Below are 27,193 nucleotides of genomic sequence, written 5' to 3'. Positions count from 1 at the left end.
GATTGAAAAAAACGCGCCGTTACAATCATGTTATATTCATTGGTTTATTTCCCCCCAAAAAATCATCATTAAAAACTGACCGTTATAGATCGCGACGCGTCTTTATGCTAATTTTTAAATCAGAATCGTGCTAGCTGTATAATCGTGAGATTCCTTAATTTACCAGTAAGAAATATTAAAATTTAAGATAATATTTATGTTAGTTTTTAGTATAAGTCGGCGCCGGTTGGGTTCTGTAGAGACTGTGTTTAGTTTATTATAAAAACAGGTTTTTAATCTTGTTGAAGAGAAGAGCCTGCTGGGTGGAAACTATGGCTACATTATCTATCTAGTTTGACCCATAGTTTTCGGTATAATAAGCCCATTTTTTCAAACAATGGCTTGAGGGGGAGCTATAGTTTTTTTTTATTCTCTAACGGAGTGGTGGTGGTATTATATTTACAAAATATCAAAGCATACCAGTCGGTGGCAGGAGCCGGGCCAATGTTTTTATGGTCTCGCTTGATTGGACGATTTCCGGATTAGTTTTTTCTTGAACAATTTGAACTCAAGTTACGTTTAGGGCGAGAAAAATTAGTCCCGTACTTGTCATAGACGTTCTTGGACACGCAAATCACGTTTCACTAAAATTTACATGGAATTTCGTTGAAACTTTGTAAGTTTGAACTTTTTTCTTTACTTTTTAGTATTTTTACTTGGCACTTGTGACAGTACCATACGGTACAGTCGAGGGGCTAATCACTATCGGAGTCTCTGTAGGCCGATTATGGATTGCCAGTTAGCCTTAGCCTTAGGTGTAGATTAGCTTTTGATTAGGGTTAGGTTAGGTTTCGATTAGGGTTAGGTTAGGTTTCGATTAGGGTTAGGTTAGGTTTCGATTAGGGTTAGGTTAGGTTTCGATTAGGGTTAGGTTAGGTTTCGATTAGGGTTAGGTTAGGTTTCGATTAGGGTTAGGTTAGGTTTCGATTAGGGTTAGGTTAGGTTTCGATTAGGGTTAGGTTAGGTTTCGATTAGGGTTAGGTTAGGTTTCGATTAGGGTTAGGTTAGGTTTCGATTAGGGTTAGGTTTAATTTAGATTAGGTATTTATTTTAAATTATAATTCCTTTAGTACAGCCAAAAGTTACAGTCGTGTACACCGATTACTCTGAGTGATTGGCCCCTCTAATACAGTATAATCATAAATATAATTTCAACTATAAGTACGACACCCCAGTTACGCTTTAATTACAATATCCCTTAAACCTTTAACGTATAATTATCACGTTTAAGGTTAATTGTTTTCTTAACGCCTTTAAATCGAAGTCATGTAGTTAGTTAGTTTATAAATGCCTTGGGGAAACGAAAGGTACGCTATTTTTAATTAATTAACTTTAATTACGGACCTAATTAAAGTGTTTTAACCTTACGAAATCCTTTACCCCAAGGATTATTATCTTTTAAAAGAATGTAATTGGGCCAAGTTAATTTTTTAACCATAGTTGGTTCTATACTGGTTAGTCAACTTAACTTCACACCGTATTTAAAGCTACAACGACTCGTATTTGTACTAATATCAGTCTAAGGCAACTTTGTAAATCGTTTATAAACATCAGTAGTTGCGGTTTTTCCTAAAAAAAACTGTTTTTCGCTGGTAAAAATTAACTGGAGAATATTTTAGTGTCATTGTCAACTAGAAATACCTAAGCCTAAATCATTTTAAAGTTAGTTTTAGCAAGGAACAGATGCGCAAATACAATAATCAATGTAAGTTTTGTTATTTTTTGAAACAGGGGTAATATATTTAATCCCTTAAAAAACCTCCCTTTGTACGATTATAACTTAACTTTAAGAGCCTCAAAATGTGGGTTTAACGTTTTTAAAAATAGGTTTTAATATATAGCGCCCACTCGGATTTGTTTTTTTTTTCAGAGGCCATTTTTAAGGGTTAACATTTTCTTTATTTAAACATTTAAACAAAGGCTTAGTTAAAATAACAAGGGATTTTTTTTAAGTGTGGGAGGCTTAGTTATCTATCGCAATTATGTTCGTTTGTAATTTTTTAAATTTTATTACAAACACCATTGTACGCCCTCAAGTATAATGTTCCTTCTATAAATCAATCGTTTCTGACCAAATTTGGCGCGAAACATTCTAATTTCAGTTTAATTTTGTTTATATTTGAATAAGGAATAATTTATATAATAATTATAGCGGTATATATCAACAGAATGTAAATAAACACTATTTACTTACTTGTTTTCCTCAAAATCCGGATTTTAAACCTTGTTTTACAACAATTTTACCTCGAAATTTGCATATTTCGAAAAATTTCCCTAACCCTAACGAGTAATTTCAATTTCCCGCCATTTCCCTTTAAACGAGTTGAACGCCGACTAGCGTTTGTGACGTATCATTTAATAAAATTTCTCATTGGCTGTTGAGAAGCTTCAAGTTTCTGTGTAAATGTTTTCGCCGAGCGAGAATTGACCCCGCTTACGTCGGTATCAAATTACGTGGTTTTAACAGTTTCTTCAAACTAATTAAATTTATACAACTACTGTTATCTTAAATTCGCGTATGAAGTAAGGTTTCGGACGCGATAAATAGACGGCTTTTCATTTATAATTAAGAAAAAGTGACTGAAGTTAACGTTTCAATTTGTTTTGGTTAGGGTTTAGGGAGTAGCCAAGGCTTAACGTTGGCGCAAAAACTAGCTAGCTATCGCGGGTATAAGGGAAAGCCACCATACTGCAATGCACCGTCAGTCGCGTTAGGTGTCGCGTTACGAACGGACGTGTTAAGTAATTAAAGAATTTAATGTGGGTAATTACGCGTAATTAGTGACGCATGAGACATAAACAATCGGTTTTTCATGAAATGTACTTTATAAATCACATGATTTGTTCCAAAATGAAGCCTTTTCGTAAGTTTCTCATGTTTTTTACTTACTATTAATGTAGGTTGACAAGTGGGTTGGTTTTATTCATTGACAGGTGTTTTTGATTCGGGTTTGTTTGTCTTTCGGGGGGATTTAATTTAACCTACTTTTCTTTAAAATTGTTTTTAATTAGATGATTAATTGCTATAAATATTGCTTAAATTGGTTAGATCACAAAGTAGAGAGAGAGGTATCTTATGTTTATGAAATATTGGGAGATTAGAAAAAAAATGACAAAATTGATTACCCCTTCAAGCTATTAAATAATTTATGAAAAGTTTGGTATTTTATCTTAAGGCTAGACAAGTTGGGAATCAAAAACTAGAAAAAAGAAAAATGTTTTAGGAACCAGTTAAAATATTTTTTGATTGTAGTTTATGTCAAATTTCCTTAATGTTATATAAAATAACCCATTTTATTTATGAACTTGTAATAAATGTCCCTAAAGGGAACTTCCTAGATAAAATATTGCCATCTTCACCAATTTTTTAAGGGGGGTTGTATTCCCTTTAACAGGGTTCGTATGAAACCTGGAAAACCTGGATAAGTCAGGGATTTGGAAAATGGGGTTTAAACTAAGGGTTTTTTTCCTAAAAAGTTAGGGAAAGGTCAGGGATTTTGTTTGGTATGAGCTGCAGGTGTAATATGAAGTGGGCTCTGGTAAACACCTTAAAAGGGTTATATTCCCTTTAACAGGGTTCGTATGAAACCTGGAAAACCTGAATAAGTCAGGGATTTGGAAAATGGGGTTTAAACTAAGGGGTTTTTTTCCTAAAAAGTTAGGGAAAGGTCAGGGATTTTGTTTGGTATGAGCTGCAGGTGTAATATGAAGTGGGCTCTGGTAAACACCTTAAAAGGGTTATATTCCCTTTAACAGGGTTCGTATGAAACCTGGAAAACCTGAATAAGTCAGGGATTTGGAAAATGGGGTTTAAACTAAGGGTTTTTTTCCTAAAAAGTTAGGGAAAGGTCAGGGATTTTGTTTGGTATGAGCTGCAGGTGTAATATGAAGTGGGCTCTGGTAAACACCTTAAAAGGGTTATATTCCCTTTAACAGGGTTCGTATGAAACCTGGAAAACCTGAATAAGTCAGGGATTTGGAAAATGGGGTTTAAACTAAGGGTTTTTTTCCTAAAAGGTTAGGGAAAGGTCAGGGATTTTGTTTGGTATGAGCTGCAGGTGTAATATGAAGTGGGCTCTGGTAAACACCTTAAAATGGTCAGGGATAAGCTCAGGGTTAATACAAATAACATGGAAAACAGGGAAAATCTGGAAAAATCGGGAAATAAATAGTTGACAAAAAACTCTGGGAAATTTAGAATTTTTAGTATAATTCAGGGAAATCAGGGAAATTTGTTGTTACTACTCCATATATGGGAAAAAACCTGGAAAACTGAGGGAAATATATGGGAAAAAACCTGGAAAACTGAGGGAAATATATGGGAAAAAACCTGGAAAACTGAGGGAAATATATGGGAAAAAACCAGGAGAAATCAGGGAAATTTGTTGTTTCTACTCCATATATGGGAAAAAAAAAACCAGGAAAACTGAGGGAAATATATGGGAAAAACATGGAAAACCCAGGGAAATCGCTTTTCTAAAAGTTGTATGAACCCTGAACCTTTAAAAGTCAGGGATTTTCAATATAAAAATTTCATCGGAACCCTGTTTAAAGGCAAAGTCTCAGTAAATAGAATTTAACTTAACAAAAATAGTAAATTTAACATCTCTGCCTTGTACCAAACCATGTATGAAACGTTCCTTCTTTCTTAAAGAAGTTTTTTGGGGGTTGAGAGGTGGGGCTCTAATTGCGATTTAATGAGAGGTTTTTAAACCACTTAAGCAGCACTGCCTGATTTTTCTTTATTTCTTTCTTTCTTTACGCGTTTGCAAGCTGAGTAATGTAAAGGTACAATAGTTTAAAGGCAGAAATTTTTATTTCATCATAGCCAATGTTTTAGAGTCAGTTAAAAAGCCAAAGGAAATGAAGTAGCTCTTTCTAACGACGTGCAATTTAAATTTGAGACGCTTTCCTTTCCGATGTAATTCAATTGTCAAAAAAAAAAACGTGATTGCGTTGCTATATAAGATTAGCGAGCAGGATATCAAAATTATACTATAACTTTTATAGTTAAATAGTTTTGCAATTTGAATACGTTAGGTTGTACCATTGCATAAGTTTATAAGATATGTTCAGTATAAGTTTGTTTAATTAATCTCTGGTCATGACAAACTGAAAGGCTTGTAATGAATTTGAAGTGAGTGAGGTACAGGGTTCGTACACGACCTGGAAATCCTGGAAAACCTGGAAAAGTCAGGGAAATTGAAAATGGGCCTAAAATGTCAGGGAAAAGTCAGGGAAATTGAAAATGGGCCTAAAAAGTCAGGGAAATGTCAGGGAAAAATATATTGGGGGAAAATTGAAAGTCTGGATAACAGTATAAGGGTGACCAAAAAAGTGTTGTCTGAGACTTGAGCAGAACCCCAAATTCGCGGAGCTCGCTTCGCTCGCTCCGGTTATTTATGATTTACTTATGGTTAAATTTAAACGAATTAATTGGCTTATCTTTATAACAATGACAACTCGTGCAAAAATGATTCCAGTGAATTTAGATTGGTTTTCATAAATTTACGCCTTGTGAAGTTATTGCATATGGTCAGGGAAATTTGTGGAATTTAGTCAGGGAAAACCTGGAAAAGTCAGGGAATTTCATTCAAAAAATTTTGTACGAACCCTGAGGTAGGTCATAGATTCGAGGAGGTAAAGCGAGAGAGGGGCCTGCAGTGAGTGGTGAGGCGCTGCTGTCAAAGGGGGCTCAGTAATGCAGACTAAAATAGGACCTAGATGGAATAGGTCCTAGCTGCAAAATTAATTAACCACCATGCACCGAGTGTACTTAGGACTTCAATTGAAATCTCGCTTCCGTCGTTCTCCTTCTCGAACTAGTTATCTCGAGCTGCTCTAAGTCTCCCAGTAGCATTACAAATAGTATAGGTAGTGCATGTCATACTTATGGAACGGAACATATTTTATAAACTTATGGTTCTAGAAAGCTTGAAGATAAAGTCTCTTTACTTCATAAAAACCCATTCATACACCTATAAATAATTAGGCCTAATTATAATTAAAATTAAGGCTATTGGAACAAAATAGTTTTATTATCATTACGAAGTATAGTAAGTGTCATACTTATATGGAACATATCACTTATAAACTTATGGTTCTAGAGAGCAAGAAGATTATTTAAAAATAAATATGAAGTGTTGTTAATTTATAAAAATTCATTCATGAACCTATTAATATATAATTTATAATTAAAATTAAAGTCTATACAGTTTGTTATATTATTAATAAAAAAATTTATATTCAAATTTATGCTTCCTTCCTTGATTAAATTAAAAACGCTAAATAGTAAAAAATTCCCGAGCAAAAGTTTATCAGGTTACATCGCGTTCTTGATGGACACAACAGTCTAATTTTCATGGTTCAGCCGTTCTCGAGGTTGAATGAACTAACCATAACATAAAATATATATTTATTATGAAATATTTCTCCTATATTTTATAGTTTTTTATCACCCCAGTACCTTTTGAATTGCTGCAGTGCAAAATTAGCTTAATTTTTTATTTACTATCCTACCATTAAAGAACTGGATTTCATTCAGTTACGATTGAATTCAAACACTTTATGTATGGCTAAACAAATTTATCTTCACACATGATTGGTCGATTTAACACAGTTATTTTATAGTTTAAAGATAAATTTTTAGTGGATTTGTAAAGGAATGTTTGGTAAGCCTAAAGGTCTGTGAGTAAAAATTAATTCGAAATGGTTCAGATAAGATAAGGTTCAAATTAAAATTTCTGGCTGGCTGCAAGGTTCAATGTGTTTAAATTTCCATAGAAAACACGTGAAATTACCCCCATTTGTAGATAGATACGTATAAATACTGAAATTTATTATCTTAAAGTTGTTAAATCAACATTTAATCATTATAAATACTTTATCTTTAACATATTTATCTATTTTCCACTTTAAAAAAAGATAATCTTAAATTTTCCCACGTGTTAACTCTAATTCGCGCGAAAACTGCAGTGCACGTGCTTTCCGTATTTTATTTAAAATTTGGCGGGAGAAATATACCTCGCCTCTTATTGGCTTAAAGTTTAAACTAGGTTTCCGCCCTAACCAATCAAACGCCTCTATAGAGTTCAGATGTCAGACAAACTTTGGCGCGTCAATGTTTTGTTTGTGTTTCTACGGGAACGCAACGTAACGGTTACGTTGAGGCTTTTAGAGACAGCTAAATTTGGATTTCAAACTTCAAAGCCTCACACGTTGCAGATTTATTTTAAAACTCGGTCGTGCCTGGTAATAATCGCGTTCTGGATACTCCCTTCTACTTTAATTGTAGGTTGTTTTAACTTTAATTGTGACTTAAGTGTATGTAATTCGTATAAAACGCTAAGCCTAACTGTCATAATGTTACGGGGGCGGGATTCTAATTTGAATAATCGCGTTAACTAATGTTAATTATTGATGTCAGTTAGTGAATTTAGTTTAATTATTATAATTGTAGGTTGTTTTAACTTTAATTGTGACTTAAGTGTATGTAATTCGTATAAAACGTTAAGCCTAACTGTCATAATGTTACTGGGGCGGGATTCTAATTTGAATAATAATAATTGCGTTAACTAATGTTAATTATTGATGTCAGTTAATGAATTTAGTTTAATTATTATCGTTTTAGGGTGGAGTTTGTTCTCTGTGGAACCTAAATTAAATAAGCTTTACAATGATGAAGAATGGGAAGCAGCAAGTTCCCGCTGCTATTATCAAACCATCCTCGAGTAATGGTGTATCTTCCACCGTGAGTTATAAATCGTACGCTGGTACGCGAACACCGACTATAGAAATAACTAAAGGATCTAAGACATCAAAGTTCGCGGTTCCGAGACCCTTAAGTAATAATCAGGGGTTATCGGGAAGTGCAAATAGCATTGATTCCGTTAATGGGAACAAATCAAAGAAAATAACCGCGGTTTCTTCGAGCCAAGGGATTAATAAACCAATAAGGTTAAAACAAGAAGCGACTACTAATAATAAAACCTCGAGTTTGTCCAAGAATAAGCCAATATCGGCTTTGAAAAGAGTTGGAGTTAAAGTTGGTGCCGTCATGCGTAGATCTTTGAGTAAAGACAGTTTGGATTCTAATCGGGAAAAAGAAAAAGAGAATCTCGCGTCTTCTAAACCTACTCAAGGTAGTGCTAGATTGACTAAAGGAACCAGTGTCGGTGTTGCTGGGATTACTATTATGCAGTTGGAAAAGGATAAGTCATCTATGGAACAACAAATATCGGAGTTGGTTAGGAATGCTGAGTGTAAAAAAGCTGAGATCGCGACTTTGAAGATGGAGATTAAGAGGCTGAAGGTGAGTTATTATTTTATTTTATTTTATTCTATTGGGTGGGTTTTGGTGTCTGGTATGATGTGGTTTTGGTGATTTGGGAATTTTCCATGAAAAAGAGCAAAATTTATGTTAATTTCTTGGTAAAATAAACCTTGTATAGTTAGTGACTAGTCAGGTTACAAAGGTTATGCCAGAAATGTCAGTTAGGAATTTTAAGGAAACTTCATAAAAACTGATTAGGAATTGGGAAAGTTAAGGGAAAATTCATGGAAATTTATTATTTATAGCAAAATTAAGTGGAAACTCATGGAAATTAATTATTTATAGTAAAATTTAGGGAAAACTCATGAGAATTTATCATTTATAGTAAAGTTAAGGGAAAACTCATGGGAATGTGTAAGTTGCAGTAAAATATAGGGAAAACTCATGGGAATGTGTAAGTTGTAGTAAAATTTAGGGGAAACTCATGGAAATGTATCAGTCGGGGATTTTTTAAAAAATAGCCCAAAATGCCCGGGGATTATTTTAAAAAATAGCCCAAAATGCCTGGGGATTATTTTAAAAAATAGCCCAAAATGCCTGGGGATTATTTTAAAAAATAGCCCAAAATGCCTGGGGATTTTTTTAAAAAAAATTGCCCAAAATGGCCGGGGATTTTTTAAAAAATAGCCCAAAATGGCCGGGGATTTTTTAAAAAAAATTGCCCAAAATGGCCGGGGATTTTTTAAAAAATAGCCCAAAATGCCCGGGGATTATTTTAAAAAATAGCCCAAAATGCCCGGGGATTTTTTTTAAAAAAATTGCCCAAAATGGCCGGGGATTTTTTAAAAAAAAATTGCCCAAAATGCCCGGGGATTTTTTAAAAAAAAATTGCCCAAAATGCCCGGGGATTTTTTAAAAAAAAATTGCCCAAAATGCCCGGGGATTTTTTAAAAAAGAATAGCCCAAAATGCCCGGGGATTTTTAAAAAAAATAGCCCAAAATGCCCGGGGATTTTTTTTAAAAAATAGCCCAAAATGCCCGGGGATTTTTTTTAAAAAAATAGCCCAAAATGCCCGGGGATTTTTTTTAAAAAATAGCCCAAAATGCCCGGGGATTTTTTTTAAAAAAATAGCCCAAAATGCCCGGGGATTTTTTTTAAAAAAATAGCCCAAAATGCCCGGGGATTTTTTTAAAAAAATAGCCCAAAATGCCCGGGGATTTTTTTTAAAAAAATAGCCCAAAATGCCCGGGGATTTTTAAAAAAATAGCCCAAAAAGCCACGGGGATTTAAAAAAATAGCCCAAAATGCCCGGGGATTAAAAAAATAGCCCAAAATGCCCGGGGATTAAAAAAATAGCCCAAAATGCCCGGGGATTAAAAAAATAGCCCAAAATGCCCGGGGATTAAAAAAATAGCCCAAAATGCCCGGGGATTAAAAAATAGCCCAAAATGCCCGGGGATTAAAAAAAATAGCCCAAAATGCCCGGGGATTAAAAAAATAGCCCAAAATGCCCGGGGATTTTTTTAAAAAATAGCTCAAACTCGTGGAAATTTATTATTTATAGTAAAATTTAGGAGGCTCATGAAAATTACTTAATTGTACTAAAATTAATGGGAAACTCATGGAAATTTCTTAATTGTTCCTAATGAGGAAGTACTTTTACCTGCACGGGAATTATTCATATGAAAATAAACCAAAGTTGACATTGACAGTCCCTTCATGATAAAAACCCTTATATAGTCGGGTAACTCGGGTTTTACCATAAAAGTCAGGTACTATAATATATATATAACTTCATAAATTATAAACTGAATTTAATTCCGAATTATAAGGAAATCGGGAAAAGAAAAAGCACGGTTCTGGTCTTAATATATTCCGAAACAATTAACATCTCATTAAATTAGTCTTTCTTAAAAAAAAAAAGAAACCCGGATTAACGAAGGAATAGTTCTTATTGAGGTCGTCATTTATTCTTAAGCTATTAATCGTCTCATTCTTATGAGTAACGTGTCACCAAAGTAATAAAGGTTTCTTAATTGTCTTCGACGAGAATTTATTAAATTCCGGCGTAACCCTAATTAAAGGTTCAAATTAAAAAGAAAAAATTAATACTTTAATAACAGGGTGTTCCCTTGCCTGTTTAAAGTGAGCGTGAAAAGGAGAATTAAGTTTGGGTTTTTTTTTGGATTCTTTTACTAATTATAAAACCAATCTGCTTATAGTGAAATATTGAATAGAAAAGTTTTAAAGTTCAAATTTGTTTGGTGACATTTCAATGGTAATTTCAAATTTGCACCTCCGACCAATCGCGAAACGCCCCGCCCCGCCTTTTTGTTAGCAAAATTCCCGTGGCACGCTCTGCTACATGTCGAATCGAATCTTCTACTTATTATAAGACCAATCTGCATATAGTGAAACCTCTAAGGAAATATTTTACCTCAGAGTGATTTTAAAATTCAAGTTAGTTTGGTGAGATTTCATTGGGTAATTTTAAATTTGCACCTTCGACCAATCGCGTAACGCCCCGCCTTTTTGTTAGCAAAATCTCCATGGCACGCTCTGCTACATGTCGAATGAAATTTAGCGCGAGAGTGGACGATGATATAGGAGCCTGTCACGCGAAGAAGGCGAGCGAGGCGTTTCCGACGTTTCGTGATTGGTCGGAGGTGCAAATTTAAAATTATCTCTAGGGACACTGCACTGACGGCAGTAAAGGGAAGAAAGAATCCCTCCAACAAAACGGCAGACCTCCTCTTACCCAATCATCTTTAATCCCCCACTAGTCGTCTGCTTCATACAATCCTCCATCATGTAGATGTTTATGGGAGGGGCCGTCTCAATCCCCGCCCCCTTTTGCTGTTTCCCCTATAAGAAATCTCAAACCAATGTGAGTTTTAAAATGACTACGAGTTAAGGTATTTCCTTTAATGTTGCCAAGAAGTGATATCTAGTTTATTAGGGAGAAGGTATAAGATGCCTTGAGTATTCGCACGCCATAGTCCTGCAGTCCCCCTTTCAAAATACAAGGGGGGACGTAAAAGGAGGCGGCACCGGGCTATTTCGCCTCCTCTCCTCAGTCGGAAAATACGGACCAATGAGATGCTGGTTGTTGTAATTTAGAGGCGGAGGGGATTAACTCCGGACACGTCTACGTAACATTTGGACTGGAGATAAAGAGCTTGAAATGTTACACGAATTTATTCCTTCTCCCTAATAAACAAACTAGATATCACTTCTTGATGTTGCTTTATGCAGATTGGTCTTATAATTAGTAGAAGAATCTAGTTAAGATAAATTAACTTTTCACAATACCTTTATAAGAACTTTCTAACGTCTTTGATAATGTGCCAAGATTTTTAACCCTCCCTTATTTTACATATTTTTTAACTGGTTAACTGGCGACGTTTATGAAAAACCTCTTTCTTTTTTAAAAAAAAATCCGAACTAGAACTCGCTACAGACTAATTAAAAATTCCAAGGAAATCAAGGCGCGTTTAGTTGTCGCTGCTGCCTGCCAGAGGTTTTTAAAGTTTTTAGCGTCGACTCGCTCATAAATTTTTGCGAGGGTTGTTGCTGCTGGAATAATAACTTAATAATTTGGAATTTGATGGACTTAACCAACGTCATGTCATGAGCAAAATTAGACCGTTATTCTTTTGCTGTACGCAGGAGAAACCGAGTGAAGAGGAAAGGGACCATCTTCGACAAGAAATGGAATTGTTACAAGCCGAAAATCGGTCCCTAAAAGAACGGTTGTTAGATTTGGGGGTTCCCTTGGAACATACGTCGTTGTCTGATAGTGAAAAGGAACAGTTATTGCTAAGGAGATCTGCTTCGGGATCCATGGCAAGTTTGGATAGTGAACGCAAGGATAACTGTCAAGTAAGTTTGTTTGTTTATTTGCTTTACGTTTTGGGGGGTTTTGGTGATGGGTTTGGGGTTGAAATGTTTTATATTCGTGTGGAGGTCAATTGGGGCTTTAATTTGAGACTAATTACGCGAAAATCGGACCATATTTAATAAAGTTAATGGAATTATATTGAAACGTTTTTAAAAATGTTTTATTTGTGTTATTTGTCTATTTTTGTCGTTTGTGGGTTTCAGTGATGGGTTTGGGTTTGAAATGTTTTATATTCGAATGGACGTAAATTTGGGCTTTAATTTGAGACTAATTACGCGAAAATCGGACCATATTTAATGAAGTTAATTTGAATTAAGTAGGAACGTTCTTAAAAATGTTTTATTTGTGTTATGATTTGTCTATTTTGGGGGTTTTATGGGTTACAGTGAAGGGTTTGGTTTTGAAACGTTTTATATTCCAATTAAGCGGTCAATTTAGGCTTTAATTTGAGACAAATAACTCCAAAATCCGACCATATTCAATAAAGTTAATTGAAATTATGTAGAAACTTCGTTAATAATGTTTTATTTGTATTATGTTTCTGCTTTTGTGTTTTATGGGTTTCAGTGATGGGTTTGGGTTTAAAACGTTTTAGATTCGAATGGAGATCAATTGGGGCTTTAATTCTAGACAAATTAAGCCAAAATCGGACCATATTCAATAAAATTAATTGCAATTATGTAGAAACTTCGTTAATTATGTATTATATGTGTTATGAGATATATATTTTTGTGTTTGTGGGCTTACGCGAAGATTATTCGGGTTAGGCTCGAATAAAGTGCAATTAGAGCTTTAATTTAAAACAAAGTACGTCAAAATCGGACCATAATTAAAGAAGTTAAATTGAAATGCGTTTAAAAGCTCTGCTAAAACAACTTCGATATTGCGCTTTTCTACCATTCCAACAGTGTCGTAAGTTAGAAGGTCACAGCCCTGATCACGCGTCATCCGATGTTGGTGAAGCGTCAGGCGGTGGTTTACCACTGGCCGAACGACAATCTTGTCAAGAATGGGACAAAGCCAGTAGCAGTAGCCAAAGCGAAATGTCGGTGGCTTGTTTACAAGATCGCATTATGCAAATGGAAGAAACTCATTATAGTACCAACGAAGAGTTACAAGCCACGTTACAAGAGTTAACCGATCTACAAGATCAGTTGACTGATTTACAAATGGATAATGATAGAATGGGCGAGGATAAGACGGTCCTCTTGGAGTCCTTGTGTTCCCAAACTGAGAAACTTGAGGAATGCCGTTCGCAGTTGATTCAATTGAAGCAGTTGTTGTTTCAACAATTTGAAGATGGTACCGAATGCGCTTTGAGCTCCACAGAAAAAGAGCGTCATTACGTTGATCTCCTAAAGGTAAGTCATGGCTTCTGACTGTCTCTGGTCAAGTGTGGTTGGGTTGTCTACAGTTCTGCAACGTTTGCAGAGTTCCCAAAACGAACGGGACATACTGCACATGAAATTAGACGACGCAACCGCAACCCTCCAAGCTTTGAAAGATGACTCAGTGTCCAAAGAAATGGAACTCGGTATGGCCCAAGAAAGGGTTAAAGTCTTGGAGTCGGTTGTCGATAGTGTCAACTCCGATAAAAGGGTGTTGGAGAAAGAATTTGCCGAAGCGCAAGAAAAGATGTCGGCTAATGTTATCGAAGTGGCGCAATTGAAACTGCAATTAGAGAAGGAGCAACAAAAGGTGACGGAGCTCGTTAAAGAACGTGACGCAAACGCAACGTCAGAGTTGGAATCCCTCTTAAGGGAAACGCGTGCCGAGAAAGAACGAGTCGAAGAACATTCGTTGCATCTGCAAGAACAACTGTCGTTGTCCCAAAGGGAAGTGTCCAGGTTGAAGGAGCAATTGTCCGTTCTACAAGAAGAGACCAAGGTCTCGAAGAATAACGCTCGTAAGCAGCTATCAGATTTGGAGTATCAAGTTGAACAAATGTCAGTTGAGAAAAAGACAGTTCAAAAAGAAACTGAACTTCTTAGCGAAGCTTTGCACGAAGCCGAACTTAAATGTCAAAAACACTTGGAGGATAAACGCGAGTTGAAAGCCAATGTTGGGGATTTACAAAAAACTTTGGTTGAGAAGAATGCCATGATCCGAGCTGGACAAAAAGAGATTGATGAATTGAAGGAGAAGTTCATGAGTGACGTAAGTTTTAATTCCTATATTTTTGAACCTTTCCTATATTATTGTCCTATAATTTCATGAAAGGTCGGACTACTATAATATCCTATATATTTTTGATGCTTAGTTTGGGAAGTAATGTGTTGTCTGAGATTTGACCAGAGCCAAAATGCCCGGGGATTTTTAAAAAATAGTCCAAATGCCCGGGGATTTTTTTAAAAAATAGCCCACAATGCCCGGGGATTTTTTTAAAAACAGCCCAAATGCCCGGGGATTTTTTTAAAAACAGCCCAAATGCCCGGGGATTTTTTTAAAATAGCCCAAAATGCCGGGGATTTTCTTAAAATAGCCCAAAATGCCCGGGATTTTCTTAAAATAGCCCAAAATGCCCGGGGATTTTTAAAAAAATAGCCCATAATGCCCGGGGATTTTTTTTAAAAAAATAGCCCATAATGCCCGGGGATTTTTTTAAAAAAATAGCCCATAATGCCCGGGGATTTTTTTAAAAAAATAGCCCATAATGCCCGGGGATTTTTTTAAAAAAATAGCCCATAATGCCCGGGGATTTTTTTAAAAAAATAGCCCATAATGCCCGGGGATTTTTTTAAAAAAATAGCCCATAATGCCCGGGGATTTTTTTAAAAAAATAGCCCATAATGCCCGGGGATTTTTTTAAAAAAAATAGCCCATAATGCCCGGGGATTTTTTTAAAAAAATAGCCCATAATGCCCGGGGATTTTTTTAAAAAAATAGCCCATAATGCCCGGGGATTTTTTTAAAAAAATAGCCCATAATGCCCGGGGATTTTTTTAAAAAAATAGCCCATAATGCCCGGGGATTTTTTTAAAAAAATAGCCCATAATGCCCGGGGATTTTTTTAAAAATATAGCCCATAATGCCCGGGGATTTTTTAAAAAAATAGCCCATAATGCCCGGGGATTTTTTAAAAAATAGCCCAAATGCCCGGGGATTTTTTTAAAAAATAGCCCAAAATGCCCGGGGATTTTTTTAAAAAATAGCCCAAAATGCCCGGGGATTTTTTTAAAAAATAGCCCAAAATGCCCGGGGATTTTTTTTAAAAAATAGCCCAAAATGCCCGGGGATTTTTTAAAAATAGCCCAAAATGCCCGGGGATTTTTAAAAAATAGCCCAAAATGCCCGGGGATTTTTTGAAAAATAGCCCAAAGGCCCGGGGATTTTTAATTATAAAATCCGATAATTCCGGGAATAGATTGATTTAACTTTAATCGTAATTAAACTTGAATTAATTATAGTCGGAGGAATGGAAAAAGTTTCAAGCTGATTTATTAACAACTGTCAGAGTCGCCAATGATTTTAAAACTGAGGCTCAGAATGATTTAGAACGTTTAATTGTTGAAAATAAGCAACTAAAGGAAAAAATTAACTCTGTCACCTTAGAACTTGACAAATTAAAGGTATTCTAATATTTTTAGACCAATTTTTAGGCCTGAAATGTTATATTATATATTTAAACTTAATTAATTTTAACTTAATTCAGGCTCAAATTAAAAAAGAGCAAACTTCACCTACTCATATACAAAGAAATAGTCCAATGAGAACTTCAAGTTCGTCAACGACAGCCGAAGCTGCTACAGTTTTGTCTACTGTCGAACGCGACTTAGCTTCAGCTTCTGCTAGAAGACCAATGGTCAATCGAGGGGTTTCGCAGCTATCAGTTAAAAGTTTGATCGAATCCATTGAGAATGTCACCAAACAAGTCAAAGGTCAAGGTACGAAACGTTTTGTTAGAAGCTTTAGCCTTAAATATTAATTTTTCGGAATTCTGGGAATTTTAATTAATGCATGAGATTACTTTAATTGAGATTAAATTAATTGACAAATTATTTATTTAATGCATCGCTCTCCATAATGGGTTTTATATGCATGAATTAATTTTAATTATGGGATGAGATTAAAATTTAATAGAAATACGTGAGATTACTTTGAGATTACCTTAATTGAGATTAAATTAATTAATTGACAAATTATTATTACATTTAATGCATGGCTGTATTTATGGTTTTTTTTAATGCATGAATAAATTTTATTTATCTATTTATTTTTTGGAGTAATTTCGTAAATTAATTTAGGCCTTGTTAATTGTTTTAATTAAAACTTCAGGATTAAGTAGCAGTCGGAGTTCATCAACAAGTAGCATCAGCAGTATTGCCTCTGAATCTCGAACAGCCAGTCTCTTATCAAATAATGGAGATATTTTTGCCAAAGTAAGTTTTTTTAATTATTTTTAATTTAATTTATAGCGGGCGGGAAAATTAATTGGGCGTTTAACAATTACCCCCTTTCCTTATCCCCCCAAAATGGCGGAGAGTTTTGTCAAAATTTCTAAGCCTTGCGCCTGAAAAGCCCAGAATTCCTCCCTTTTTCCCATAAAAACAAAATGGCGGAGAACAAAGCTAAAAAGCAAAATTCCTAAGCCTTGCGCCAGAACTCGCGTCCCTTTTTCCGATATGGCGGAGAACTAAGGAGCCTAAAAAGCAAAATTCCTAAGCCTTGCGCATTAACCACTTTCTTCCAATCTTCCCAAAAAATGGCGGTAAACGTCGCTAACACTAAGCATCGAAATTCCTAAGCCTTGCCCATAGATAAAACATTGTATTTAATATAAATACAAAAGCTTAAACTACAAAAATTATAAAATAAAACGTTTCTTCCTAATTTGGAAAATAAATTCCATTATAGTTTATTTAAAACCCTGCCTTTAATTAGTTTAATAACATTATGATTATATAAAATAGTGGGAGGGCTTTTTAATTTTAAATTAAACGTGGGTTTAGTAATTTACTAATTTTAATTAGCGTATACTTATTAAACAATCAATCAAACTGTCGTTAAGTGGCAACAAAATTAAAACGAAATATTTTCAAAACCCCTCCCATCATTTGTGTAGGTTGGACAGATAAAATTAATTGACATTAGAGATACTTTTAATCAACCCACGAACTTAATATTCAATTAATATAAAAATGAAAAAAATATTCTTAAGTTATTAAAGTAACTCAAGCCTTAATATGTAATTAATTAATTTTAATTTATTTATTTATTTATTTATTTATTTAAGCCTATGCAAAGGCAATCTCCGTCTGATAGCAACAATGTTGGGAAAACTAATAATGGTCAAGGGGTGCACAGAGTTTCTAGAGGGTCAATATCGGAAAGTGGTTCCATTTTTGCCAAACCCGGTTCCCTTCCGATATCCGATGCAAATTCAAAAAATATGGCTGATAGTAACTCCGTTAAACCTCATCCCGTCTCCATTTTGGCTAATAAGTTGGATCCGATTCGAAGGAATAGCTATGGATTTATGTGAGTTTTGTTATGTTAACGCGGTTTTCTAACTCTTTTACGCGGTTTTTTATAGTTTTTACGCGGTTTTTTATAGTTTTTACGCGGTTTTTTTAGTTTCTGGGCGGTTTTTATAGTTTTTGGGCGGTTTTTATAGTTTTTGGGCGGTTTTTATAGATTTTAATCGGTTTTCTATAGTTTTTACGCGGTTTTCTATAGATTTTAATCGGTTTTCTATAGTTTTTAATCGGTTTTCTATAGTTTTTAATCGGTTTTCTATAGTTTTTAATCGGTTTTCTATAGTTTTTAATCGGTTTTCTATAGTTTTTAATCGGTTTTCTATAGTTTTTAATCGGTTTTCTATAGTTTTTAATCGGTTTTCTATAGTTTTTAATTGGTTTTTTATAGTTTTTAATCGGTTTTCTATAGTTTTTACGCGTTTTTCTATAGTTTTTACGCGGTTTTCTATAGTTTTTACGCGGTTTTCTATAGTTTTCAATCGGTTTTATATAGTTTTTACGCGTTTTTTATAGTTTTTACGCGGTTTTTATAGTTTTTACGCGGTTTTCTATAGTTTTTACGCGGTTTTCTATAGTTTTTACGCGGTTTTCTATAGTTTTTACGCGGTTTTCTATAGTTTTTACGCGGTTTTCTATAGTTTTTACGCGGTTTTCTATAGTTTTTACGCGGTTTTTATAGTTTTTACGCGTTTTTTATAGTTTTTACGCGTTTTTTATAGTTTTTACGCGTTTTTTATAGTTTTTACGCGTTTTTTATAGTTTTTACGCGGTTTTCTATAGTTTGTACGCGGTTTTCTATATCATTGACGCGGTTTTCTAACGTAGATTATGGTATTATTTTACTTAGGGACGTGGTTGAAAAGGACCCCCTATCTTCGCTAGTTAAAGGGGGAGGGTCTAAACGCAACGCTTTACTGAAGTGGTGTCAAAATAAAACTGTGGGTTACAAAGGAATTGATATTACGAACTTCAGTAGTAGTTGGAACGATGGTTTGGCTTTCTGCGCCATATTGCACAGTTACCTGCCTGATTTGATCCCCTATGATCAATTGGATAACAAAGATAAGGTAACTAAATAGCTAGGCCTAATATTTAATTAAGTCGTTTGAAATGTTGTTAAAGAAAATATTTAATTTTAATCATTAGTAGTAAAATAATATATTAATTTTCATTAACAGAGGCGAAACTTCACAAAAGCCTTTGAAGCAGCAGAATCCGTTGGAATTCCAACTATACTCGTAAGTTTAATTAATAGTTTCAATTTCCCTTTTAATTTTGAGATCGGATCTTATTTAGTTGGTTTATTATTACTAACTTTTAGTAGGCTTACAACTAACATTTAGGAGATATAGTAGGTTTACCACTAACATTTAGGAGATATAGTAGGTTTACCACTAACATTTTGGAGTTGTAGTAGGTTTCCCACTAACAATTCCAGAATTGTAGTAGGTTTCCCACTAACAATTCCAGAGTTGCAGTATTTTTCCCACTAACAATTTCGGAGATGTAGTAGTTTTCCCTCTAACAATTCCGGAGATGTAGTAGTTTTCCCTCTAACAATCCGGAGATGTAGTAGTTTTCCCACTAACAATTCCGGAGATGTAGTAGTTTTCCCACTAATAATTCAGGAGATGGAGTAGTTTTCCCTCTAACAATTCCGGAGATGTAGTAGTTTTCCTACTAACAATTCCGGAGATGTAGTAGTTTTCCTACTAATAATTCAGGAGATGTAGTAGTTTTCCCACTATATAGTAGATATCCTACTGTAAAAAACCCTTAGAAAATAGGTGTGACTTAATTACAACTACACGAGTAGTTATTTTCACCCTAAAAACGTCTGAATCATCTATTTTCAGAACATAAATGATTTGATATCTCAAGAAAGACCAGATTGGAATTCAATCATGGCTTACATAACTTCGATTTACAAACACTTTGAAACGTAACTAAACTACACACAAAACATTACATACATACATATATATAAATATATATTTATAAAATTATACGCGATAAAAACTGCCACCGTGGTTTGTTTGTTTACTGTTAGTGTTTTGTATTGTCACTTGTTTGTTTGTTTGTTTGTTTGTTTACTTCGTTCGTTTTCTAGTCAGGATAGCTGGATAAATATCGCGAGAAAACAAAAAGTTTTGAAACTTATTTCTCTATAAGAACGGCTTAGTTCCTGTTTCAATATCTACCTGACTTTAATTAAAAAGTTTTAATTATTAATTAATTAATTAAAGGAATAGTTCAGGTAAGATAACTGTGGTTATACCTTAATTAAAAGAATGGATGCCTTTTTCTAAATATTAAAATTAACCAATAAAATAAAATGAATTATCTCTTATTACAATATGATAATTAGTACATTTAATTAATCATGATTAAAAACTATCAAGGACTACTGTGTCCCCCGCCATTGCTTTAGTGTCGTCTGCTAAATCGAACCAGTTCTTACCCCTACTTGATTGGTTCAATTCTGACAGCCTTAGAGAGGTAAGGTCATGGTTCAGGCTAGCAGACGCCACTAAACCAATGGCGGTTGAATACTGACAGCCTGAGAGAGGCAAGGGCATGGTTTTGGCTAGCAGACGCCACTAAAACAGTGAGAGAGGTAAGGTCATGGTTCTGGCTAGCAGACGCCACTAAAACAGTGGCGGTTGAATTCTGACAGCCTGAGAGAGACAAGGTTATGGTTCTGGCTAGCAGACGCCACTAAACCAATGGCGGTTGAATTCTGACAGCCTGAGAGAGGCAAGGTCGTGGTTCTGGCTAGCAGACGCCATGTACTAAACCAATGGTGGATGGCGACACAGTAGCCCTTGATAGTTTTTAATTATGACTAATTAAATGTACTAATTATATTGTAATAAGAGATAATTCATTTTATTGATTAATTTTAATATTTAATTCCTTTTATATTTAGAAAAAGGCAGCCATTCTTTTAATTAAGGCATAAGCAGTTATGTTACATGAACTTTTCCTTTAACCGGGAAAATTTTACACTTTAGGTGTTGTAAATAATATATTTACTATTATTATTATTGCTTCCCCGAGTTCATTTATATTATAGGTAGATTTAAATACTCAAAAAAAAAAACGAAATATAAACGAAATATTTGTCGTTTAAGTGTTTTTTTAAAGTACTTAGCGTGTAGAAACAATTTTTTACGGCAAAATTTTGATATAAGCATACGTTTTTTTATATATATTATATATAAAATACCCCCCTAAATTTGTCCTTAAAGTATTATGGATAAACCAAAGATAAACATAATGCCTATTATTAGATAGTTTTATTAATTAACTACTAAGGAATTAGAGATCTTTAGTTTAGTTTAATTTCGTTCGTAAGCCTTTGTTAATTGGTTCATCTGGCTGCTGGTTATAAAGAAAGTGAAAGTTCGTCTGCATGTTTGTCTGTATTTGACAAGGCTTAAAGTCCCCCCCTCCCCCTATCCCGTTGAAGTTACGATTGGTTTATATAAAAAAAAAATTACATCTTTTGAAAATTAGGCTTAGCTACTCGTATTTTGGGTCCAATTTATTATTATTATTCTTTTCAAAATAATTGTACGAGATTAGATATTTTTTGAAAAATATTTTATTTCTTTCACAAAATAAATTTGCCATAATATTATATATTTTATTATTCTATAATATTTGCAATCATTAGGCTGACTGTTTCATCGGAATAGGCTACTTCTTTATTTTTATTCATTGCAGTGCTTAAACGTGTAGCAAGGACGTGTTTACACTATTAAAATTAACTATAATTAATTATTTTAGTGGTTAGGGTTAAGGGGTAGTGTTTACCATTGGACTATGGTTGCCTAAAAGTACAGAAAACTTGTAATATTCGCAGGAACAATAGTTTGAGGTAGGTAATATGGTTAAATGTTCGCCGGAACTATTTATAACTTGAAAAACATCTCTACCACTAGGGGATGTAGCGTGGGTTATCGCGTTACGATCAATTATAGTTAGGGCACCCATTAAAGTGCCTTGAAATACACTTCTAAGGCTTTAAAATATTATTAGACCTTATATTTAATAGTAATTTAAACCCTTTTAATATCTACCTTGAAAGTAAACCATCTGTTACTGAAATTAAACCCCGATAAACATAGTTATAATATAGGCCAAGGCTTAGCAACAATTAAAGATTTTAAGTTATTACGTCTTTCATGAGCTTCATAAACGTTTTTTGTCTCTTCAAATAACTGTTGAATTATTTCGTCAGTTAATGTCATAGTTATTTAACTAATTAATTATTATTTTAAACTTTAAATCAGAATTAAACGCTATAATATGTAATTTGAAGCTAATTTTCTAATTTTCCCGCGCTTTTAGGCCCATGACGTAGTTCCAAAGTTCACCGCTAGGGTAAAATACGTAAAAGGTCAAATTGAGACTGAGAGTTGCGTGCACAGTTAAGCCTTAGCAAGTAATGTTTTCGTCTTTTTAATGATTAATTAAGTAATAATTAATTATAGTATAAGTTGGAAAATGTCTTCAAGATGGTAAGAAACATTTTAAATTACTTATACGTCATTGGAGGTAAATTTTCCAATTTTCCCGCGCTTTTAGGCCTACGTAGTTCCAAAGTTCACCGTTAGGGTAAAATACGTAAAAGGTCAAATTGAGACAGACTTGTGTGCACAGTTAAGCCTTAGCAAGTAATGTTTTGGTCTTTTTAATGATTAATTAAGTAATAATTAATTACAATTAAAGTCGGAAAATGTCTACAAGATGGTAAGAAACAATTTTAATTATTAATTAGGCAGAAATAGTAGCCTTTAAAGTGGAATTTCACAGGTATCCAATTTTTTGTCGAGGCAACCCGCAATTACGCGTATTTTTGCCTAATTTTTACATGAAATTAATTAAACCCGCAACTAAAATCCCCGAAAATCACGTTCAATTTATAGTATCAATGGAGTAAGTGTTAAAAATATAAATTTTTAATTAATTTAAACTTAATTAATTAATGAACTTAAAACAGAATGACGCGTTTTGATGTGAGAAATTATCTTGAAAAAATCTACAAAATCCCGGTAACTAGCGTTAAAACCAAAACATACACGGGTGATTTTAAAAAATCGGCAAGGGGTTACTTAATAAAGGAGGATGATTATCGAGTAGCTTATGTTAAAATGGTAATTATACTTAATTTTAATGAAGATACTAAGCCTAATTAAGGGTTTAATTTCAAATTTGGCCTATTAAATTTAAATATTAGCCAAAAGGTTGCAAATTCACGTTTCCTGAGAAACTCTTTACAACAAATCAGGAAAAAGAGGATAAATTAAGGAAAAGTGAAGAAGAAATTAAGAAAGATTTTGAAAAATATCGTGTTAAGAACTCTGATAAACAAGATGCACCACCGTGGTTTAGTTATTGAATGAAAAACTTTGTTTTATTTTATTTATAAAAGAATGATAATACAAATTGTAATTATTAGACTTAATTACATTATAATTAGGTTTAAATGATTGAATTTGGGTTCAAATCAGGTCAATTTTCCATAAGCATACTTTCCTATCTCCGCCAGCTGCAATAATTGATAGTTTAGAATGCCAAGAAATGCCGGAACCGGAGATGAAACTCGCTCTTAGTAGTTCTTGATTCGTTTTGGTATTTTCAACTTTTAATGTGTTTGGATTTCCACGTGTTGCAATCAGGTTTTCATTGGTTTTGGATAACGTGAATTGTGTTGCTCCATCAATGTTAGCGTGAATTTGACTCAAAGGCCGGCTTAACATAGAAGTTTATTTAATTTAATTGAGATTAGGGTGGTATTAATAGGGTTCATACTAACAGGGAAAGCCTGGAAAATATATGGGGGAAAACTCATGGAAATATATATGGGGGAAAAAACTGGAAAACTTCTGGAAATTTAGGGGGAAATCTGGAAATATAGTGGGAAAACTGGAAAACTCCTGGAAATTTAGGGGGAAAAACTCATGGAAATATATATGGGGAAAACTCATGGAAATATATATGGGGAAAACTCATGGAAATATATATGGGGAAACTCATGGAAATATTTGGGGGGGGAACCTGGAATCCTGATGGATATATATTGGGAAACCTGGAAATATAGGGGGAAACTCATGGAAATATAGGGGGGGGGACTGATGGAAATATAGGGGGGAAACTCATGGAAATATAGGGGGGGAACTCATGGAAATATAGGGGGGGAAACTCATGGAAATATATATGGGGAAACCTGGAAATATAGGGGGAAAACTCATGGAAATACATAGGGGAAAAAACTTGGGAAAACTCAGGGTAATATATGGGGAAAAACTGGGAATCTCAGGAGACTATATATGGGGAAAAAGCCTGGGAAATATAGGGGGAGAAAACCTGGAAAACTCAGGGAAATTATATGGGGAAAAAGCCTGGGAAATATAGGGGGAGAAAACTAAGGGAAATGATATGGGAAAAAACCTGGGAAATATATGGGAAAAAACCAGGGAAATATATGGGAAAAAACCAGGGAAATATATGGGGAAAAAACCTGGAAAATATGGGAAAAAAACCAGGGAAATATGGGAAAAAACCAGGGAAATATATGGGGAAAAAACCTGGAAAATATATGGGAAAAAAACCTGGAAAATATATGGGAAAAAACCTGGGAAATATATGGGGAAAAAACCTGTGAAATATAATAATTACCTAGATACTGAAGTATCCCAAAGATAGGCATCACTCCCTGCTACACATCCAACCCTTAAATTATTTAATGAACACCAATCAGCTTGCATTAGGGGAGAATTCCGGCAATCCAGTGACATTAGGGGATTTGTGGTTTCAACATTGTAAAATCTGATAATTCCCTTCTTCTCCGCGATCATTATCTTCCCAACATCGTCTTTATGCCAAGCAACACTCGTACCAGGTGATGAAAGCCTAATTTGAGCGATACAAGCTCCGTCTGCATTCCAAATGATACAAGAATGGTCATCACTAACACTAGCTAAATCCCCAGTTTCAGGGTCAAAGGCCAAATCGTTTATGTAGTCTGTGTGGTTTTCTAGAGTCTTAATTAAAGTTAAATTAAAATAAAATTAAAATTAAAGTCAGGGTTGCAAATTTTTAAATTAATTTAACGGCAAACCTCAACATTATCGTCTGATTTGAGGTCGGAAGTGAAAATACGGATTTTTTTGTCGCCTCCTGCTGTTGCAAATCTAAGTAAGTGTTTATAATATTATAATTAATCTTAATTAACAAGGGTAATTAATAATTAACGAACCTAACGCATTTTGGAAGCATAATTAGGTTAGTTTTAGGGCTCCAACTAATAACAGTAACGTAAGCACTATGGTGAAATTCCCGCAGTTTTTCTACCCTAATTTCATTTTCACCCGGGTCCTCTCCCTAATTTAACGATAATTACGACTAATTATGATTAATTAACGCCGTTAATTAGTGTTATAATTACCGGTAATTTGATATTGAATATAGAAACCCTTGAATAAGTACCAATACCAAGTAAAGAGTTGCACCAACTGTAGGGTGAGAATGTTACCGCGTGAACAACTTCGTGAACTGGAATTATGTGATTAGGTTCACGTTCGTTATCCATTTTAATCAAGATTTAATTAAGTTTAAAGCTTCCGTGAATTGTCAAAGGCTTAAAAATGGCGGAAACTTTTGTTTTGCCGGCATGAAATTTACAGCAGACGACGCTACTATAGTAGTGAGTTGTGTTCCTTCTCTTGATTGGCTAGTAGCATATTTGACAGTTGACCCCGGGAAATTGGATTTGGCGGGAATATCATAAATTGGCCAAATTGTACTCGTTTTTAATTAATTTTAAGCCTAATTTAAACATTTAATAGGAAAATTATGCTTTATGAAGTTGAGGCCTATTTTATTGAACAAATTCACTTTGTGAAGTTGAATTTAGGCTTAAAGATTTGAATATACTGATATAGTTTGACTCTGGGTCATTGACCTACTACAATATTAGGCCTAATTTATAAAAAGTAGAAAATCGTTCTTAAAATTCATATTTATTACTATAATCTACAAAAATATCACAATCACAGAACTTTGGAATACAATTATTTAATTATATTGGGAATTTAGACTAATTGCAAAACATTTTCATGATCAATTTTTATTTCTTCAAATATTAATTATAACTTAATCTTCTAAGTAACCAAGGCTTAGGTCTAAAACTTCATTTATTGAATTGACATTTTTCCAAACATTTAATTTATTATAGAGCATGGTTCAGAATGAGATCACAACCTAATGTAACAACATTAATCTCCTCAGATTCTCGTTTTTTCTCTCCACTGATCATCAGTTTTTTGTTTTAATTATTTTAATTTAATTGTAATTATTTCCCCATTCATACAGAATTTCTTCTGTAAGAATGCATTAATTCCTATCCAGTAACCATTTGAAATGGTTCCAGGCGGGAATCATCGGGTAAAAGGTTGTTGAGTGTGTCCATAGATTCCAAAAGCTCCGTCAACATCATTTGACAACTTTTAAGGGTGTTTGAGATTTCGTGGACACGTCCCAACTGCTCAGCGTACTTTGCAAACTTTTTTTGACGTTCTGTCAACATACTAGTTAAAGTTGAAATGGCAAAGTCCATCTGGAAATAAATGTTTTAATTTGGCCTACAATTTAGTTAGGCTTAACAATTTGGCCTACAAATTAGGCTTAGCAATTTATACCTCTCGTATTCGACCTGCCAGGAAATTTTGCTCAACACTAACTGTTTCCGCGCAGTGTCTTAAATGATCTTGATATCTTTGGCACAATTGAAGTAAACTTTGGTGATCCAACTTATCAAGAACTTCGGGATCTTGTACAGTTGGTATATTAAGAGCACCTCTCATTATAGGTAGAAATGTAGGAATTGTTTGAAGTTTTAATAATTCAGGGTCATTATCAATTGATTCCGTAGTAGAGGAACCTTCTTTAACTACTACAATATCGTGTGTTGTTGTTGAACTCCCCGCAAATGACTTTGGCCTAGGCTTAGGGGAAGGTCTAGGACTTGGTGTTGAGGTTCTTAAACTGTGGGCGGGGCTTTTTGAGGATAGTTTTGGTGAATCTAAGCAAAGTTTGGCGATATTTTAAGAGGTTTAAGAGGTTAAAGGTTGCTTTAATTTATATTTTACCTCCTATCGGTCGATTTACAGTGTAAGAAACGTATGGAATGTCAGAATCTGAACTTATAGAAGGCCTTGGTGACGAACTTCGCGGGATTTTATGAGTATCTGCATTTACTGAGGCGTTCTTTTGATTTACAGATAAATTTGTTGAGCCTGATTGAGTACTATTTTCTGAACCCATCTTCTTAAAAACGTTAAAAAGCTTCTTCATTAATCAAAATTAACGGGGGAATTAATTGAAAGTTAAAATCGCCAAGGCGTTTAAAAATTTGCTTATGTCAAACAAATTCAGTGTTGTTGATTGGTAGAAACGAGTCACGTGATGCTCCAGGATTTCCCAGGCCTTGACCT

General features: G+C 34.2%; 5 protein-coding genes across 9 annotated transcripts; 2 read left to right on the top strand and 3 right to left on the bottom strand.

Annotated features, from left to right (window-relative positions):
- The first annotated feature begins 53 nt into the window (after nucleotides 1-53).
- Nucleotides 54-21,333, top strand: spdi (sperm antigen with calponin homology and coiled-coil domains split discs). 4 transcript variants are annotated; one of them, XR_016375891.1, is made up of 13 exons: nucleotides 2,438-2,903; nucleotides 7,670-8,350; nucleotides 11,982-12,194; nucleotides 13,122-13,574; nucleotides 13,645-14,370; nucleotides 15,621-15,782; nucleotides 15,866-16,097; nucleotides 16,489-16,592; nucleotides 17,447-17,691; nucleotides 18,538-18,757; nucleotides 18,869-18,928; nucleotides 19,547-20,194; nucleotides 20,313-21,333. XR_016375891.1 is itself a non-coding variant. In XM_089856647.1 (12 exons), the coding sequence occupies exons 2-12, from the start codon at nucleotides 7,715-7,717 to the stop codon at nucleotides 19,634-19,636; spliced, it is 3,141 nt and encodes a 1,046-aa protein (XP_089712773.1). In that variant the 5' UTR covers nucleotides 54-655; nucleotides 7,670-7,714; the 3' UTR covers nucleotides 19,637-21,333. The 4 variants fall into 4 exon arrangements, 3 of the variants coding, with proteins under 3 accessions (XP_089712773.1, XP_089712771.1, XP_089712772.1); XM_089856647.1 differs by lacking the exon at nucleotides 2,438-2,903 and adding an exon at nucleotides 54-655 and having other exon boundaries at nucleotides 19,547-21,333; XM_089856645.1 differs by having other exon boundaries at nucleotides 19,547-21,333.
- LOC149615684 (zinc finger SWIM domain-containing protein 7-like) lies at nucleotides 21,280-22,061 on the bottom strand. 2 transcript variants are annotated; one of them, XM_089856654.1, is made up of 4 exons: nucleotides 21,874-22,061; nucleotides 21,776-21,797; nucleotides 21,510-21,717; nucleotides 21,280-21,450 (listed from the first exon to the last, which is right to left on the bottom strand). In XM_089856654.1, exons 1-4 carry the CDS (start codon nucleotides 21,944-21,946, stop codon nucleotides 21,343-21,345), a joined length of 411 nt encoding a protein of 136 aa, XP_089712780.1. In that variant the 5' UTR covers nucleotides 21,947-22,061; the 3' UTR covers nucleotides 21,280-21,342. The 2 variants fall into 2 exon arrangements, with proteins under 2 accessions (XP_089712780.1, XP_089712781.1); XM_089856655.1 differs by having other exon boundaries at nucleotides 21,510-21,711.
- A 27-nt stretch (nucleotides 22,062-22,088) lies between these two features.
- On the top strand, nucleotides 22,089-23,150 carry mRpL23 (mitochondrial ribosomal protein L23). The gene is made up of 5 exons (XM_089856653.1): nucleotides 22,089-22,216; nucleotides 22,284-22,448; nucleotides 22,512-22,634; nucleotides 22,699-22,852; nucleotides 22,936-23,150. Exons 2-5 carry the CDS (start codon nucleotides 22,435-22,437, stop codon nucleotides 23,095-23,097), a joined length of 453 nt encoding a protein of 150 aa, XP_089712779.1. The 5' UTR covers nucleotides 22,089-22,216; nucleotides 22,284-22,434; the 3' UTR covers nucleotides 23,098-23,150.
- On the bottom strand, nucleotides 23,086-25,347 carry Nup37 (nuclear pore complex protein Nup37). Its single transcript, XM_089856649.1, has 5 exons — nucleotides 25,147-25,347; nucleotides 24,958-25,082; nucleotides 24,820-24,892; nucleotides 24,378-24,742; nucleotides 23,086-23,450 (listed from the first exon to the last, which is right to left on the bottom strand). Exons 1-5 carry the CDS (start codon nucleotides 25,288-25,290, stop codon nucleotides 23,201-23,203), a joined length of 957 nt encoding a protein of 318 aa, XP_089712775.1. The 5' UTR covers nucleotides 25,291-25,347; the 3' UTR covers nucleotides 23,086-23,200.
- A 354-nt stretch (nucleotides 25,348-25,701) lies between these two features.
- BORCS5 (BLOC-1 related complex subunit 5) lies at nucleotides 25,702-27,158 on the bottom strand. The gene is made up of 3 exons (XM_089856274.1): nucleotides 26,849-27,158; nucleotides 26,399-26,781; nucleotides 25,702-26,316 (listed from the first exon to the last, which is right to left on the bottom strand). The coding sequence occupies exons 1-3, from the start codon at nucleotides 27,051-27,053 to the stop codon at nucleotides 26,101-26,103; spliced, it is 804 nt and encodes a 267-aa protein (XP_089712400.1). The 5' UTR covers nucleotides 27,054-27,158; the 3' UTR covers nucleotides 25,702-26,100.
- Nucleotides 27,159-27,193: the final 35 nt, after the last annotated feature.

Source organism: Phalangium opilio, unplaced genomic scaffold (assembly GCF_054372755.1).
Source record: "Phalangium opilio isolate 3A_F unplaced genomic scaffold, DU_Popi_V2 ptg000217l_1, whole genome shotgun sequence".
In the NCBI taxonomy this organism is placed as follows: domain Eukaryota; kingdom Metazoa; phylum Arthropoda; class Arachnida; order Opiliones; family Phalangiidae; genus Phalangium; species Phalangium opilio.
This window is presented reverse-complemented; position numbering and strand designations above follow the sequence as displayed.

Coding starts and splice junctions, on each gene's coding strand:
- spdi (XM_089856647.1), top strand. CDS start 7,715: ATGATGAAGAATGGGAAGCAGCAAGTTCCCGCTGCTATTATCAAACCA. Junction 15,783..15,865: donor TAGAACTTGACAAATTAAAG/GTATTCTAATAT, acceptor AACTTAATTCAG/GCTCAAATTAAAAAAGAGCA. Junction 17,692..18,537: donor AGGAATAGCTATGGATTTAT/GTGAGTTTTGTT, acceptor TATTTTACTTAG/GGACGTGGTTGAAAAGGACC.
- LOC149615684 (XM_089856654.1), bottom strand. CDS start 21,946: ATGACATTAACTGACGAAATAATTCAACAGTTATTTGAAGAGACAAAA. Junction 21,718..21,775: donor ACAGATGGTTTACTTTCAAG/GTAGATATTAAA, acceptor AATATTTTAAAG/CCTTAGAAGTGTATTTCAAG. Junction 21,451..21,509: donor TAGGCAACCATAGTCCAATG/GTAAACACTACC, acceptor TAATTTTAATAG/TGTAAACACGTCCTTGCTAC.
- mRpL23 (XM_089856653.1), top strand. Junction 22,635..22,698: donor CAATTTATAGTATCAATGGA/GTAAGTGTTAAA, acceptor AACTTAAAACAG/AATGACGCGTTTTGATGTGA. Junction 22,853..22,935: donor GAGTAGCTTATGTTAAAATG/GTAATTATACTT, acceptor TTTAAATATTAG/CCAAAAGGTTGCAAATTCAC.
- Nup37 (XM_089856649.1), bottom strand. CDS start 25,290: ATGGATAACGAACGTGAACCTAATCACATAATTCCAGTTCACGAAGTT. Junction 24,893..24,957: donor ATGCTTCCAAAATGCGTTAG/GTTCGTTAATTA, acceptor ACACTTACTTAG/ATTTGCAACAGCAGGAGGCG. Junction 24,743..24,819: donor AATCAGACGATAATGTTGAG/GTTTGCCGTTAA, acceptor ACTTTAATTAAG/ACTCTAGAAAACCACACAGA.
- BORCS5 (XM_089856274.1), bottom strand. CDS start 27,053: ATGAAGAAGCTTTTTAACGTTTTTAAGAAGATGGGTTCAGAAAATAGT. Junction 26,782..26,848: donor TGTAAATCGACCGATAGGAG/GTAAAATATAAA, acceptor AACTTTGCTTAG/ATTCACCAAAACTATCCTCA. Junction 26,317..26,398: donor TGGCAGGTCGAATACGAGAG/GTATAAATTGCT, acceptor ATTTATTTCCAG/ATGGACTTTGCCATTTCAAC.